We start from the raw sequence: 16,786 nt of genomic DNA on the forward strand, positions 1-16,786 counted from the left end.
AGGGAAACGTGGTCCGACCGGTGCGAGGTGAGGCGCATCCTGGTGCGGGGCCGAGAGGTGCTCGCAGCAGGCTGCTGCGCCCCAGGAAGCAAGCGGGAAAACCCTAAAGTGTAGTGGCGGAACGATGCACAACAGCCAGAATAAGTTTTCTGGGAAGCTGAAGACAGCTTGTCTTTGGCAGTAGACAGTAACTAGAGTAGGACAGATGTTTTCTAGACTTTATGTCCATCTTCAAAAGTCACGATTAGAGCATGAAAACACCTAAACGGGCTTTGCGACTGGCTTAATTTCAAGAATAAAACCTGTCTTGGAGCAGAAGAACGTATCAAGCATCGTATGCTATATGATGCTCAGGAACTTCTTCAGTGTTGTTTCATGATTGTACAATTTATTATTATTATTACTATTATTATTACTACTACTGCTGCTACATTCATGCAGTGGTGGCTAAGGTAACCCAGTAGCATTACAAAAATAATTGTTGACTCAAAATAACAATGGCCATTGGTGGCTCTAAGTGGAGTTTCTCTTGGACTTGAGAGGGTGGGGAGAGGAGGGAAGTGACTAAGCTGAGTGTGTAAGCCTCCTGCAGTTAAAAAGGTCTAGTCTTTGGTTTGATTCTTTTCTGGGTTTTAGTCTTTCTTTCTTTCTTTCCCTCCTCAGTTTTCCACCTCCATATTTTCTTAAACATTGTCAAAGGGGAAAACCAGGTGGGTTTTAGTCCATTGGGTGATTGTTTACTGCCTTGATCCAACAAGATATTTAGACATATGTCAAACTTTTATCCCATTATAAGACCCTGCAATTGCAGAGTTTCTGTTGCTTCCAATGGGAGAGTTCAGACACACTGAGTTAGGCACTGGCGTGCAGGCCATGATCAGGCAGATCCAAGAAGTTTCTGCCATTCCCTGGCTATTTGATCTACTGCAGGCCAGTGTAAGCTGCTGCTGGTTCCTGTGAACTGCTACCCCTTCTTATATGTGAGACAAGCCATGGAACAAAGTACAGGATGCCATGGGATCAGGTCTGGACCAGTTCCTTTCCTGAATAAAAACTGAAACACATCATGCTGGCAAAAATCTAAAATCATGACAAGTTTAACTCCAGTCTTTCCTCATTTAGCAAAGTCCCTATAACCCACTGTGGTCAAAAAAGTTGTGGGGTGGTTTTTTTTTTTTTTTTCATTTCTAACAGACTGGCTGCAGCTTCATCTTTGGGATTAGAGTGCTTTCAAAGGATCATAAAATAACCAAGTTGTTAGAGAACAGCTGATGTGTCCTCATATGAATTTATGACAAAATTTTAATTTGCTGTGCTGCTGTCTTAGATACTACTTTTTGTTGTTGATGATGATGATTCTTCTTTTTCTTTACCTTTTCAACTTGGAAAAATAAATGCAAAAGGTCACTGAAGATATTCACCATAATATCATTCCTTTCCAGACTCCATTGAACCTGAGGATATGCCTTTGGAAAGCACTGAAATGACACAGGATCAGCTGCTGAACTATCAGTTGATGTTTCCCATAGGCCAGGACAAATCCATCCCCTGGAATGCCATCACTGCATATGAAAACATGAAAGCAAAAAGAATATCTGAACTCAAGAAATGGAAAGAGCAGGTGGGTTTTCTTTGTAAACTTTTCTGACACCATTTCAGTAGATGCTATTGATTCAGAATACAAAATGAAAATGTGCATGAAATGCTAGCAGCAACACTGGAATGTCAGTATTTTGGGTAGCCAGCAGACAGACTTCTGGAATGCCTTTATCAGAAGCTTGAGGAACAGGCAAAATGGCAGGAGCAAAAAAAACAGGTGTGCATTGGATATGTCTTATACAGACACCATGCAGAGACTGAATATTTCTCTGCATTTACTATAACATGGGCCCTTAATTTACAGGATTCCATATTAAAATCTCCTTTTGTGTTAGGTTTTTTTTTTTTTGTTTAGTTAAAAAATAAAGGGCATTTGTCAGTGGTCCAATGCTCGGTGAAATGAAAGGGAGACCTGACATTGATGAAACACCAATGCAAACCAAAATGTGTTTCTTTCTGATCACAAGGAAACGTTATGAAGTAGATGCATGTAAAAAGACAGAAAGCTCAGCAATTAAAATAAGGTTTCACCTTCGACACTGCAAAATCTCAGTGGGTAATGGGGGTGTGTGGCCTTTGCAAGCAAGTCCATGTTCCACTTGAGGGCACCAGAGAACCACGGTTAGACCAGTTCCAGACAGCCAGCACACCCACAGCACGGAGCTGAATTAGAACTGGGCACCACAGAAGCCCGTTTTGTAATGGTCACAGACAAAATGGGAAAAAAAAAAAAAAAGCAAAAACCTACTAACCACCACCCACCCTAGGAATCCTCATTCCACATCCAGAACAGGGCTTAATCACTGATTTAGTTTGAACTGTTATGCATAAGTGCTGTTAGCTCCAGTTCTGATTTTTAGGCTCCTGCTTTTCTCACCAAGAGCCACAGATAAGCCTGTTGGCTTGAACAGGACCGCGTATGTGAGGGGCTGACACAGGGAGGTATTGCAAAAGCAGGGGGTATGATTATTTTCACTCTAGAGTAAAAATATTTGTTCAGTCACTTCTCCCCTTTCACTCATTTAAACACATTAGGTACTGTTAATACACGACAACTGAAAGAGAAGGGGAAAAGGGAGAGAGCAAATTGTGAAAATAGTGAATATTGGAAAAAGTTCTTCATCCCTGGTTCCAGGCAGTTTGAGTTTGGGTCTCAGAGCCACAGGGGGTGCTCTCTGTTCTCCTTTGGCGACAGCTCTGTCCTGTACAAAAGATAACAAACATTCAGATGTTTGTTCTTGCACCATCTATATATGTCTTGCACCTATTCTCCGTGCATCAACAGAGCGCAGGGCCATGGCAACCCAGAAAACGTGGCTAGTCTCACGTACACCAGCCTCCTAATGTGCACCTCCCATAATAGGAGAGATTGTACCCTCTGAGCAGTAATGTGTTTACTTAGTACAGGTTAAATTTCCTTGTGTGGCAATTTAAGGACTTAAATCCTCATGTTTCTGAGAACAGAAAATGCCTCAAAGAATAAAAACAAAGGCCTAAATGCAACACCAGAATTTTCTGGCTGTGCTCCTACTGAAACAAGTAAAAACTACATGCAAAGCAGCCTGGTGCAGATTTTATGACTAATAAGTATTTTCAGCTTTTTGCTAGCTTATATATATGCTATGTATAGCATTATAAAATGATCACTTTTTGTTTAGCTGGTTTCTTTGTGATTTTGTCATGGTTTAACCCCGGCCAGCAACTAAGCACCACGCAGCTGCTTGCTCACTCCCCCCACAGTGGGATGGGGGAGAGGATCAGAAGAGTAAAAGTGAGAAAACTCATGGGTTGAGATAAAGGCAGTTTAACAGGGAAAGCAAAAGTTGTGCACACAAACAAAGCAAAGCAAGGAATTCATTCACCACTTCCCATAGGCAGACAGGTGTTCAGCCATCTCTGGGAAAGCAGGGTCCTATCACAGTTACTTGGGAAGACAAATGCCATCACTCTGAACGTCCCCCCCTTCCTTCCTATTCCCCCAGCTTTACATGCTGAGCATGATGTTGTATGGTGTGGGATATCCCTTTGGTCAGTTGGGGTCAGCTGTCCCAGCTGCGTCCCCGCCCAGCTTATTGTGAGCCCCCAGCCCACTCGCTGGTGGAGCGGGGTGAGGAGCAGGAAAGGCCTTGGCTCTGTGTAAGCCCTGCTCAGCAGTAACAATTATTATCTACACTGTTTTCAGCACAATTCCAAAACATAGCTCCATACTAGCTACTATGAAGAAAATTAACTCTATCCCAGCCAAAACCAGCACAATGACTAATAAGTATTTTCGACTTTTTGTTAGCTCTATAATGATCACTTTTTGTTTAGCTGGTTTCTTTGGGATTTTGGTATTGATAACCTTTGGATGGTATTCCTGCAGGGACCTTGTCAGAAGGAGCTCTACAGAGCCCTGTATAAACTGGCAAAGGCACAGCAGAGAAGCGGAGGGGAGATTTACAAATTCTACTTGCCCAACTGCAACAAGAATGGATTTTACCACAGCAAACAGGTACGACCACGCAGCTGCTTGCTCACTCCCCCCACAGTGGGATGGGGGAGAGGATCAGAAGAGTAAAAGTGAGAAAACTCATGGGTTGAGATAAAGGCAGTTTAACAGGGAAAGCAAAAGTTGTGCACACAAACAAAGCAAAGCAAGGAATTCATTCACCACTTCCCATAGGCAGACAGGTGTTCAGCCATCTCTGGGAAAGCAGGGTCCTATCACAGTTACTTGGGAAGACAAATGCCATCACTCTGAACGTCCCCCCCTTCTTTCCTATTCCCCCAGCTTTACATGCTGAGCATGATGTTGTATGGTGTGGGATATCCCTTTGGTCAGTTGGGGTCAGCTGTCCCAGCTGCGTCCCCGCCCAGCTTATTGTGAGCCCCCAGCCCACTCGCTGGTGGAGCGGGGTGAGGAGCAGGAAAGGCCTTGGCTCTGTGTAAGCCCTGCTCAGCAGTAACAATTATTATCTACACTGTTTTCAGCACAATTCCAAAACATAGCTCCATACTAGCTACTATGAAGAAAATTAACTCTATCCCAGCCAAAACCAGCACAATGACTAATAAGTATTTTCGACTTTTTGTTAGCTCTATAATGATCACTTTTTGTTTAGCTGGTTTCTTTGGGATTTTGGTATTGATAACCTTTGGATGGTATTCCTGCAGGGACCTTGTCAGAAGGAGCTCTACAGAGCCCTGTATAAACTGGCAAAGGCACAGCAGAGAAGCGGAGGGGAGATTTACAAATTCTACTTGCCCAACTGCAACAAGAATGGATTTTACCACAGCAAACAGGTACGTGCCTTTTCCCCTGTCTGCTCACAGCAGCGCTGCGACTAGCCTGACACAGCCAACCCTTTCATAGCCCTCTCCTCCCAAACTCACAAGTTTGCAGCTGCTGGAAAACCAGGTTGTGAAAACAGGGATACTTAGTAGTGGGAGCAGATGGTTTATCCTTCTTCTCTTAAAAATGAGCCGCATGCTGTGGGCTGACAGCAATGGAGGCAGGAGTCTTTTCCATTCACAGAACAGGTGCACACACGGCCTTGTCCAAAATCTTTTAACCCTGTCTGCTCCCAGGACAAATCAAGTTCCATGTACCTGATTTTTTAGCATATTCCCAGTTGATGTTTATTCGTAATATCCACCATACTGCCTGCAAAGCCCATTGAATATATTCAATTCACTGTGAATGAATATGAATATAATCACTATGGAGAAAGGAGGCTCTCAGCTCCCGGGTAGTGAAAAACTTACACAGGCAGTGAAAAAACTCTCCAGGGCAAAATTAGCCTTCTGAAAGTAGAACAAGAATACTGATTTGTGCTGCCTATGGATTACGTTATATGCTCAATTCCATTATAGCCTCAAAAAAAGCCGTTGCAAGTTACACTGAGAGTAACCTGCAAACCTAACTAAAGCTCCAAACCTCAAGCCACACCCTTGTAACCACAGGTCATGCATACATATTTAGTAGGTCTGCATAAATCTGTGTCACCAAGACTCTTTGTTTTTGGGCATGGCACCGCTGCATGACTCACAAACATTGTGAGCTGGGATCTAATCAGTGATGAACAGAAATATGTTTAGCCCCCTCCCCAAGAAAAAAACCACCTTATTTGCCTCCTTGCATGAAGAGTCAGGCCATCCAGTCATTGTTCCTGCCCTACCAGCTCATGTATTCCACCTTCCTTTGGTTTCTCACACTGGAAGATGCAGCTGTTCTGTGCTGCCTGTTACCAAGGAGTGGGAAAACTGTTTTAAATCTGAAGTTGCTGTTGTGGTAGTTGAGCTTGGGCCGTGGCTCCCTATCAAGTGTGTTGGTCAGAGGGTCTGTCAGAGCAGGGACCACTGCATTCAAAACAAGTCTGCGCACGGCAGGTCCCCAACTTCTGATCCTAGTTCTGTCCAACACCTCTGCTTGCAGTATCCCACATGTAATATTCTGCTTACAGTTACTTATTGTGGGTTTTGTTTTGCTAATAATATTCTAGTGCGAAACTTCACTGGATGGAGAGTCTGCTGGATGCTGGTGTGTCAATCCAAAAAACGGAAGAAGAATTCCTGGATCTCCAGAAATGAAAGGAGACCCCGAATGCCAACAGTATCTCAACTCACAAGAATAAAACTGAACACATTCATTCACACCAAGCTTTCTGTGGGGCCTGATCTAGCCAGGAGACATTTCAGTCAGGAGCCATTTCAGTAAGGTGCACCTGATTTTCAGCATATGAGTAACCCCATAAAGTAGGTTTTTTACTGCACTGGGATTACTCAGATGCTTGAGTGACAGATACGAGCAACTGCAAGATCAAGTCCTACAATCTTGTATATTTTGTTTGTATAATATTATAGATAACCTCATATGTAAAGCTGTTGAATTATTTATTTCACAGTCCGTGTATTTTTGTCTCTGTGGGTTGTTACTAATTTATATCCTCAAACACTTCATTACTTTATATGTAAATACTTAATATTATTGCTCTTAAATGTATGCATCTTATGTTGGAGGAATGTTGCTACTTAAAACTTCAAACGGCATAACTATTGGGAAAAATGGCTTGTAAACTTGCATTTTTGTACTATGTATTTATAGACATAAGACTGAATTTTAAAAAATACCTTTCAGTAGAGAACATGCTTAGAAACTTATTTAAAACCTGTTTTGTTTATATATCGTGTTGCTTTTGCACCTCTGTTTCAGTGTCACACTGTTTCTTAAAAAAGGAAGTCTAAACCTTGATTATATACTGAAGCTCCTGATGGGACTGTATTTGTTTCTATTTTCCAAACATACACACCGGATAAATGGCAAAACATAACAGGATATTCTGTGCTACCTTTGACAGGTATAAGTTGTTCACATGTTGACATTGTCATGTTATTTCAGATGAGCTACTAAATAATGTTGTCTACCCTGCCCCGGCCTCTTGCTTTCTGTACGTTCCCATTCAGCAGTCTGACCTCGGCAGGACAGCATAGCAGTGGGTAGGAGCACAGAGGAAAACACGCCGCTTCCAAATCTGCCTCCTGAACTCCTAGCTCCATTTTCCTGCAATGAGTTTTCTTCTTTTGCTCTCCCCATCCTGTTCCCCTTCTCCCACCCTCTCCAATCCCAGCTGCACTCTGCAAGCCTTTGCCTTGGGCAAAGCAGCAGCCTCCAGGGGAAGTTATTAAATGGTTTTCTGGGTAGGAAACCTGGATGCCTTTCTCTGCTCAAAAGTCCAAAGCGGCAGTATTAGTGTATTTAAAAGATAATGTTGAGACTAGAGAGAGCCATTTCCCGTGCAGAAATTCAGAGGTTATAAAAGGGAGGCTGGGGAAAAGCCTTACTGTTTTCGCTGAAAGCAGAGAAGAGAGTCCCCCTTGGCTTGGATGTGGTCCCCCTCCCTCCCCAGCGTGTTTCTTCGTCTTAGTGGTTGCAGAGAAAAAGAGAGAAAGCAAATTATTGTCCTGCCAGCTTCAAGCTGGTTTTGTCCATGGAGAAACTGGTGTGGGAGTTAGCAAGTCCCAGAGGTGGAAACAGGCTGCACCAACCCTGCCTGAGAAAACAGCCTGAGAGGAGAGTAATAACATTTTTTAAGAGCCTGGCAGGAGGGAAACAACATAAAATCCTTCTGCCATTTGCTGGCAGAAGCTTTCAGTTTTAAATGGGAATGGAAAGCAGCTTGTAGAAACTGCAAAGCCAAAGTGTGGAGATCTCTGCTCTCCTTATCACGGTTCTGTGGCATCAGACGTTGCATGAATGCGTTGGCTGTATTTGCATGTCAATGTCAGATGGTCCAGTTGGGGCCTAATAAACTGCTCCAGATTTAAAAGTATGAATATACTACTGAGCTTCTTTGTGAAGTGTTAAGAGGAAAGAAAGCACTGCAAAAGAAGTTGATGGCATTGGTATTATAAATAATTAACATCTAACCTCCCTGTAATGAGCTACAGTGAGACCTGGCTAAAACTGTGTTACAACACTGCATTCACTGTGTCAAAACACTTGGCAATCATTGTATCAAAACAATGAAGAATCAGCAAATTTGGGCAGAACCTTAAGAGTCCTTTCATGGAGTCTACCCAGCACTGAACAACTGTCATGCAGCATTGCCAAGGGAAAATGGTGAAGAAAGGAGAGGAAATCATACACTCATAGCTACAGCACACACTTAAGAGCATTCTGACTGCTCTCACCCCATTGCCCTTGTGTAAAAGTTGATCTCTAAAGAGCAGAAATTGGTTCTTTTTGTTGGGATCATTATACATATATAGGAGAATTGTTCATCACAATAATAATTATTAATGGCACAGTCTATTTGCAGTATAGCAATCCAGTGGACAGCTACTTCCAATGGCAGGTTCCCATCTAAGTGCAAGAAATTAGAGTTTTTAACAGGGGCAGGGTTTTAGGGGAACTTTTTCCTTTAAATGTTAAGTACCAGAAGCAGAGGTTGCTTCATAAGCATTCAGGCATAACAGGCCAATCTCTTAAAGGGGTTTAGCTCCTTGCCTCCCACTGAAAGCAACAGGGGATGGGTGCCTCCTTATCTGCAATCTGGCCTCTTGTGTCATCTTGCCAGGACTCACCAGGACAGACTTCTGCTGAACTACTCTGGGATGGGCTGTCTGCCTTGAGCCAGACTCTTCCATATACTGGGATTAGGACTAATGCAAGGAGGCAAAGAAGGCAAATTTTATCTCCCCTATCACAGTGCTGCCAAGATCTTGGGCTACATTTAGGCCATAGATACCACACGTTGTGTTTTGACCTGATGTTTATGATCAGCCTCAGTAACAGGGTAAAAAATCAAAGGTCTGTAGTTTTCCTTTGTTTTGGTTAATTTTTTCTGTTTGTAGTTTTTTGTTGGGTTTGGGGGATTTTTTGGCATGTATCAGCTGGCAATCCTGGCTTCAGTGTGTTCCTGTTGCAGTGGTTCCACCTGCACTGGTGAGCCAAGACTGATGGGAATGAGCGGGGAAACAGAGTACATGCTGCAGGATGCTCTTAGCAGCTCAGGTCACCAGGCATGCAGCTGGATGTGTAAAGGGGATATACTGTTCCTCATTATTTCAGATCCCTCCCTTCACACCCTCTTGAACTCTTCCTACCCCATCTAAAAAAAATTAATTGGTGGGAAGGTCTTAGGTGAGCATCTGTAATGTTTGGTTCATGTTATCTGAGAACTCTACCTACCCAGTTTGTGCTTCTTTCTGCCAAAACCCTGCAAGGTTTGCTGCAGCAGGGTTTGTTCCAGCCATGCCTCCTCCTGTCCCTGGCCTACTGCCAGCTGCAAAATGCTCATAGCACAGAAATTAGGTCACTGCCCTCTGCACTTTATTTTCTACCCTCCTTTTCCCCTAAAGCTGTCCAAGACAACCAACAGTCCCCTGGTATTGGGCTCTGCTCATACTGAGTCAGTTCTGCGCATCACTTTAGGGTACAGCAGAGACACATTCAGAGGCAAGGGGAGAGAAAGAAGGAGAGAAAGAAAATGGGGGTGGAGGGCAGCCAACACTAATACTGAAAGCTCATCAGAATCTCTGTCACTTCTCTATCATAAGAACACATGCTCTGCAAAGGCAAAACGTAGGCAGGGAACGGCTTTCTACAGACCCAGCTCAAAGCACAATCAGATACTAAGCACGTCAAGATTTAGCCTTTTCCTTTCCAAAACCAGTATATTCCTTTGACCTTGCACTTGCTAGTGAGAGTCCTAAACACATCACAAAATAAAAAAGCAAACAGAAAATGTGTCACATATAGCTTTCTTTCCTCCAGGGGAAGAAAAGTGGGATGGAAAAAAATGGCACATGGCAGAGGCTTGTCACAGGATTTACTGCATTCCTGGAAAGCCCTCAGCTCCCATAGCATCAGACACTATGTGGGAGCCCCAATGAAACACTTTTTTTTTCTGAAAAGTCAGAACCAAAGATGTTTGTGTTTTACCAGCAGTCTAGCAGCACTGACTTTGCAGAATTAGAAACGTTATTTTTCTACCCACATTACTGCCTGCTGTTGCAGAATAACACCAATGTCTAATCCCCACCCAACCCATAAAAATAATAAAAAGTATCTCTAAAAAAAAAAATCCAAGTGACTCATTCCAAGCTAGACTCTCAGCCCATGCTGCACGTTCAAATGGACAACTCCTATCTCTATCGTTAGAGAACACCTTTGAAGTGGGTCTACTTTTCCTCGGCTATCACTTCACTGATAAACCACTAGCCTAAACAGCCTCCCCAGACTGCACTGATGACAGGTCCCAGGCTTTCTATTTGCTGCGACATTTTGTATTTATGGATCAAATATTTTATGCATTTGTTGCACGTTGCATCAAGAATCAGGCAGGGATTCAGACTGCACAGGAAAGTGGGGTATGAGCATCTTAACAAACACCTAATTGTGTTGAGTACATTTGCCTTATTTAAGACTTGGGTAGATAGCACAGACTGAGTAGCAGTAGCAGAGTTGGGGCAATTGGAGGGCTTCTCTTACTGACATCTCACCCTATAGTACTTAGTCACATCCAGGTAAAGGTGGGAGGGGACAAGGCAGGAGAGGATCTGCTGGGAGCACAGCTGGTTAGTTCTGTATTACCAGGAAGTACCAAAATCAACAGCAATGGAGCAGGAGCCTAGCTATAGCAGCACTTGCACTCTGAGTAATGAAAACAGCTCTTAACAATAGCTCTGTCAACAAACAAGTGCTTTATTTTCCGTCCTTTCCTCCTCCCTTGACCTACCTACCTCCTCCAGGATGCAAAGTTCATCTGCAAGCTACTGCGAGGGCCCAGGGAGAGAGGCAACCTCCTGCAGGAGAGATGTGGGAGCAAGGGTGCTCGTGGATGTTGAAGTAAGGTCAAATGAAATAATCTAAACTTAGCCTGTTCCAGATCTTGGCTGTTTCATTTTGCAAAAGTTTCTGCTTGCCTTTTCGGACTCCATGTTGGATTATCGCCTCTGACCGGCAGTATGGGCAGCTCAGCAGAGACAAGGGCATGCAGGGGAAGGCAGGGCTGCACACATGCTTGGCTTCTTGCTGCTTCCTTACGAACCGCATTTCCCAGCAGGGACAGTGCCTGGCCTGCGGGGCACAGCTATTCTAGCAGAGCCTCCCTGCTGCAGTTCTGCTTGCAGAACACGCTGCTGGCACCCTTCCTCCTGTTCTCAGTCTCCTCCAACTGCTGTTAAGCTAACAGAGAGCAGCCCATTTGTGCCTACACTGAGATTTTTAATTGCATAATTATGCCAGTGATTTTTTTTCTCACTGTAGTTCAATGTAGTTCAATGGGCTGATGTGTGGCAGATGAGGTTCCTTCGGAAAAGCATCTTAGTGTGGGATGTCTGTGGAGGCCTAGAGCAAATGCTGGCTATATCACCATCTTCTTTCACATTTTCTTTTTGCCTGCGACTTCTGTTTATTGCTGCTTCGGCAGCTGAGCCCTCACCATTTAGCCCCAGCAAGGAAACAGTAAAAGAGCAGCAACATGTCACTAATAGCAGGGTTATAGCAGCTGTGGAAATGTATGACAGGATCTGAGGGCTGAAGGTTGCATGTGACACCCCTGTGATAAAACAACAATCAACTTTTCAAGCTCAGTGGGTTAGGCCTTTTTTACTGGGGGCAAGTTACGTGATATGTAGCAGATGTGGGAGACAAGTCTTCACCTTGAGTATTTTCTGGGTGGCATAAGCAGGCAAAAACAGGCTCTGCTCTCCAGTTGTAGGGAGTGACGAAAACGCACCCTCAGCCTCATTCTTGTAAGCAAGTGAAGGCACTAACCCCACTTTGGAAGATGGGTCTGGGAAGCAATGACATTTTGTTTAGCTTCACAGATTTTTCTGGAGGAAACCTCAGTTGCTCCCTGCAGCAGTAATTTTGCTGCCTTTCTTTCCATCCCCGCTCATGGGGAGAGTGGTGGGTTGAAGTTAGGCATGACAGAGAAAGGCTCTTAAGGAATTCTGATGGGTCAGCAGAAGTGGAAAGCCAGGATACATACTGCAGCAGGACATGCATTCTGCAAGGATAAACTGACATGCATTCTGCAAGGATAAACTGAGATTTGCAGCATTACTCTTTGCTTCTGCTAGTACCTGGTCTCCAGCTTTGTTCAGATGGAACTTTCAGCCTTGAAGTCATGTATGTGTATATGTACAAGGCAAAAGCAAAAGCAAAGGTTTTTACAATGGGATTTTCCCCAAGGCTAGTGCATATGCTTCTACAGACACAAAGTCTGAACTGGAAGAAATAATAAATAAAATGCAGAGTTTTAAAACCAAAACTACTTCTGGTGAACAATATATTTGCACTACTTGCCTTTTTACCAGGAAATTTCCTTTTTAGCAGAAAGAGATGTAGCATCTTCTCAATCAATGCATTATATAATGCAGACAATCTCATGCACTGGAACTCCGGACACCAAGCTACCACTTCCTGACAGATTCACAGGATCACAGAATGGTTGAGGTTGGAAGGGACCTCTGGAGGTCACCTGGTCCAATCCCCTTGCTCAAGCAGGCCCACCTCAAGCCAGTTGCCCAGGACTACGTCCAGATGGCTTTTGAGTATCTCCAAGGAGAAGGACTCCAAAATCAAGTGAGGGTTAAATGCTTTCCAGTTGGAAGATACCCAGGTCCACTGGACATAGCAAAACATTTCTCTTCTAATGGCCTTAAACAAAATTAATTTTGCATACTTGCAGATGAAAGCATTACTGATAATGACCACAAAAAGCTTGCCTGATACCCTTTTTGGATCTTATTTCTGGATCTCTCAGAAAAAAAGAGGGAGAGGGGGAAGAAAAAGGGGTCCTTTCTAATATAGGAAGCAAGCATATTCCTCTGATAGAAATTAAGATGTTAAGAGTTCTTAAAGGCGCAGTAGGACCACATACAAAACAGCTATCCATGTGAACATTTCATTTTTAACACTAATATGCTTTGGCATCCAGGAAAATTGCTCAGCACTTTTCATACTTTAAATGTAATTCCTACTGCTAATATGTAAAATCTCTGTGGAGCCATCCTTGCTTCCACAGTTTTAGAGAGTGACTACAGATACAAAAAAAATGACTTCCCAAAAGGTTTGTAAAACCTTTACTTAAATTTAGGGCTCAGTTCAATAAAGAATTACGCTGTGTTAAGGTTTCTATGGAATTTAGTCATAAAAAGTTCAGACTGTACTAAAAACTAATTAATTCTGTGGGTTTGGTATTCATTGATGCCTCCTTCCCCTGTGCACAAATAGCTAACGTTATGCCCTGAAGGGCGTGCATGCCAAGAAGGTGGAAAAGGATATTCTGAGCTCAAGAGACTATAACACAGTAGGTCCATTAAAAAAAGGGATCTTTCTCAAATAGTTTTCAAGATAATAGAGCTGCCTGCAGGCAGCTTTAACTTGCATTCTGGTCAATTATAGGGATTTATGGAACTATTTCTTACACTGGTTAAAATAAATACTTATCACATCAATCTGGGCTACATATGGTACCCATGTAGCATCCAGAGGTGAAATATGCTCAAAAAGAAATTAGCAACTTTTGCAGTACATACATTAAGCTTTTGTAGTGCCTTCCCATGAAAATATTTGACATGTAAATAATGTTAGCAGTTACAAGGATTTTTCTTAGACTTCATATGTTCACCCAGATCACCTGAGATTCTTGAAAGATCTTGTTAAAAATAAGAAAAAAGCTGACAAATGTTCACTTAAAAAAATAAACCACCTGAGCTGAAGGCAGGGAAGGCACCAAAATAGGAGATAGTTTTCTAATGCATTGGCTCTATTCTGCCACCAAAAACAAAGTCCTCCACTCATTGCAGCTCTTAGCAGGAAACATTTCTAACCTGTGCGTGGAGGGAGATCTTCCCCCAAACTGATACTGACCCATACATTTGCTTTGTACTGCCCACATTCTGCTGCTTGGATGTAGCCCACAGATACTTTTGTTTGAATTGCAGCCTGGCTCCAAAGCCATGAGAAAAATATTTGAATGACAACTAACTAGTCCATTGAATTGAACCCTTGTCTTCATAGAAATAGGAATGTTAAAAAAACAAAAAGGAAAAAGCCACCACCGATTCTTTTCATTTTAAAGAGTGGCACGCTTTTTTTTTTTTGGGGGGGGGGGGGGGGGGGGTAGGAACATCAGATAGACAACGGGAAGTATCCAATACTAGTGCAAGCAACTGTGCTTTGTAAAAAAAAATCTAAAAGGCAACCTCTGAAAAAGGAGAAGCTTTAAATCACAGGTGATTTTTTTTTTTGCTATTTTTTGACACATTCTTTGTTTTGAAGACATCTGTTGGAAGCAAAATAACCACTGACTTGCACAATCACACAATTTTTTTTTCCCTTATGGCTGTATGTTTTCAGTGTTACATACCAAAGACCATTAGTACCATGAAAGGAGCTGAATACAATTTCTTACATAATTCAGGTGACAGATTGCTTGCTTGAATCAGTTTGAGTTCCTTGAGATGTATTTTTTTAAAAAGAAAGTTGGTGCTCTGCACAGATTATAGAATTTAGTATCACTTAAGGACCTTTACTAGCCCACGTCTTCTATATTTATTTGTTTTTAATGGTAGGGCAAAGCATAAAAAGCTTTAAAACTTGACAAAATACACTAGTCAGAAATACTCACTTTCATGAATCTAACCCTTATTTTCATATCTATGGTTACATGCCCAAATATTGGTGTATGTATAACTTTCTTCCCTCAGTGAAATTATTTGAAAGGAACTGGTTTACAACTTTTAAAAAAGGCCCAGCATTTATTTTTTTTGCCAAAAAATCTTTGCAGGCATTACATTTGCATTAGCAGTAAAAATATTGCAATAAATCTTCACCTCACAAAGCTTTCTGTAACCATCTGTCAGGAAATCTGTATTAGCCTGGAGTAAGCATCACTTCACATATACTTTTTTTTCTTACTCTAAGGTTAAAAAATTTCAGTTCTAACAATGATGTGAACTCGTATCATTAGCTAGAAATTAGGAAGATGTGCAGAATGCCAACACGGCTGTTTAGCTAATACACTTCAGGGTAAGGCTTTAAACATCTGATTTATGGTGATCGGCTGTCTCAATCCTGGCAAGCTGCAAATCCAAACCTTTCCATGGCAGGAACAAGGGTGGTTGTAATTCATGGTACGGGAGAGGAATAGGCTCCTCAGCCCTGCTGTGTCCCCTCTGTCAGCACAAACCCTGGCCTCACCAGCTGGAAACCCACTGCCCTCAGTCTCCACAGAGTTCCCAACCCAACAGGAAATTACAGTGTTGATGGTTTCTTTTTTCTACAGTGACGTAAAACATTTATAGCGACATATATAAGAATATATTATATATTTATATAAAATATATAAATAAATACATATATAAAATATGGCATTACTTTCCAGAGAGATGTTACATTTCACAGGCCACCTTTCCTTATCCAGATTTCATTGTCATACAAAATTTGTCATGAAGTTCAGTAAACAATCAGCCTCCAAAAAAATGTTGCCAGTCTTCCTTATGTGAAAGCATCACATACCAGAACAAAACCAAATCACTTCTCTCCCAATTAGAAGGACATATAGTATCATGGCAGACAGTTGGTTTAAATATTTAAACCCAATGGTTCCTATTCTATGCTTAGATACAGGCAAATAAATTGTATCGAAGTCAAAGCAACAATTGTGTGTAGTGTAAATGAAGCACGGGGGTCAACACCTGGGTCCACGATCCCCCAATCTTGTCAGCATTGTTTTAAACAGGAGTTCCTCATACAGAGTATGTGCTTTGGTAGAGTGTACCAAGACAACACAGAATAGATACAGCTTTTAAAAATAAATAAGCAAATAGAAAGGGTGGTACTGTAATGGCAATTTTTTGTTCATTAATATTCTGTATTAGTGTGAGCAGGAAACGGAGGAAATGTAAGCCTCGTTGCACAAATTAAGTGAAGGACGGACAGAAGAATGCTTTACCAAGAGCTTCAGTGCAACTTTTATCCTTTCCAGTGGCATAATTCAGTGAAGGGTACATTAGAAAAAAACAATAAAATAAAATAATTAAAAAAATTTTTAAAAATATTATCTTGGTATTTGTAGTTTCTTCAAATAAGAAAACTTAGTATCTTCTGGAAACACTTCCTTCGCTCCACAAATTCATTTCTACTATCTAGAATAGGTCAGTGCATATGCATATGGATCTATACATGTTTGTAAATCATTCCATACCCTTACTTTCTCTTACAGAAGGATAGACTAGAATTATTGTGTAGTATTTGGTATTCACATGTTACATTTAAATAAAGTTTATTAAAAAACAATTATATTAAATACAGGCTAACAGAATATTCATAATATATTTTACAGAAAAAATAGCCATGTCTTTATTTTAGAAATACATTTCTTTAAAAAGTTCTTTGAGATTTTATAAAACTTTTTACCCGTGAAATAAGTTTCCCGTCAGACCTGTAAAAAAAGCTTAACTTTTAAATCCTTGTGGGTTTTTTGTTTTGTTTTTTAATACTTTTAGAAGCTTACAATCTATAAATTCTTTAAAATAAAAAAACAGTATCTTTCGGGATCAAATTGGTCACAGGCCGTTCTTTAAAAAGTCAGTGGAGATTCCCTGAATCCATTCTGAAGTGCCTTTCATTTTTCTCTCTCTCTGGGTCTCAATAGTGCAGGTTTACGTGGGAATTCAGAGCTCCCTACAC

General features: G+C 41.7%; 1 protein-coding gene across 1 annotated transcript in view; it reads left to right on the forward strand.

Moving 5' to 3' along the window:
- IGFBP1 (insulin like growth factor binding protein 1) overlaps positions 1 to 6,215 on the forward strand; it is a 7,498-nt gene extending 1,283 nt beyond the window's left edge. Inside the window, exons 2-4 of the mRNA XM_009638468.1 lie at positions 1,443 to 1,621; positions 3,965 to 4,093; positions 6,084 to 6,215. Coding sequence (XP_009636763.1) covers positions 1,443 to 1,621; positions 3,965 to 4,093; positions 6,084 to 6,215 — 440 coding nt within the window. The remainder of the gene's footprint in view (positions 1 to 1,442; positions 1,622 to 3,964; positions 4,094 to 6,083) is intronic.
- The last annotated feature ends 10,571 nt before the right edge of the window (positions 6,216 to 16,786 follow it).

This window comes from Egretta garzetta, unplaced genomic scaffold, assembly GCF_000687185.1.
Source record: "Egretta garzetta isolate BGI_Z169 unplaced genomic scaffold, ASM68718v1 scaffold155, whole genome shotgun sequence".
In the NCBI taxonomy this organism is placed as follows: domain Eukaryota; kingdom Metazoa; phylum Chordata; class Aves; order Pelecaniformes; family Ardeidae; genus Egretta; species Egretta garzetta.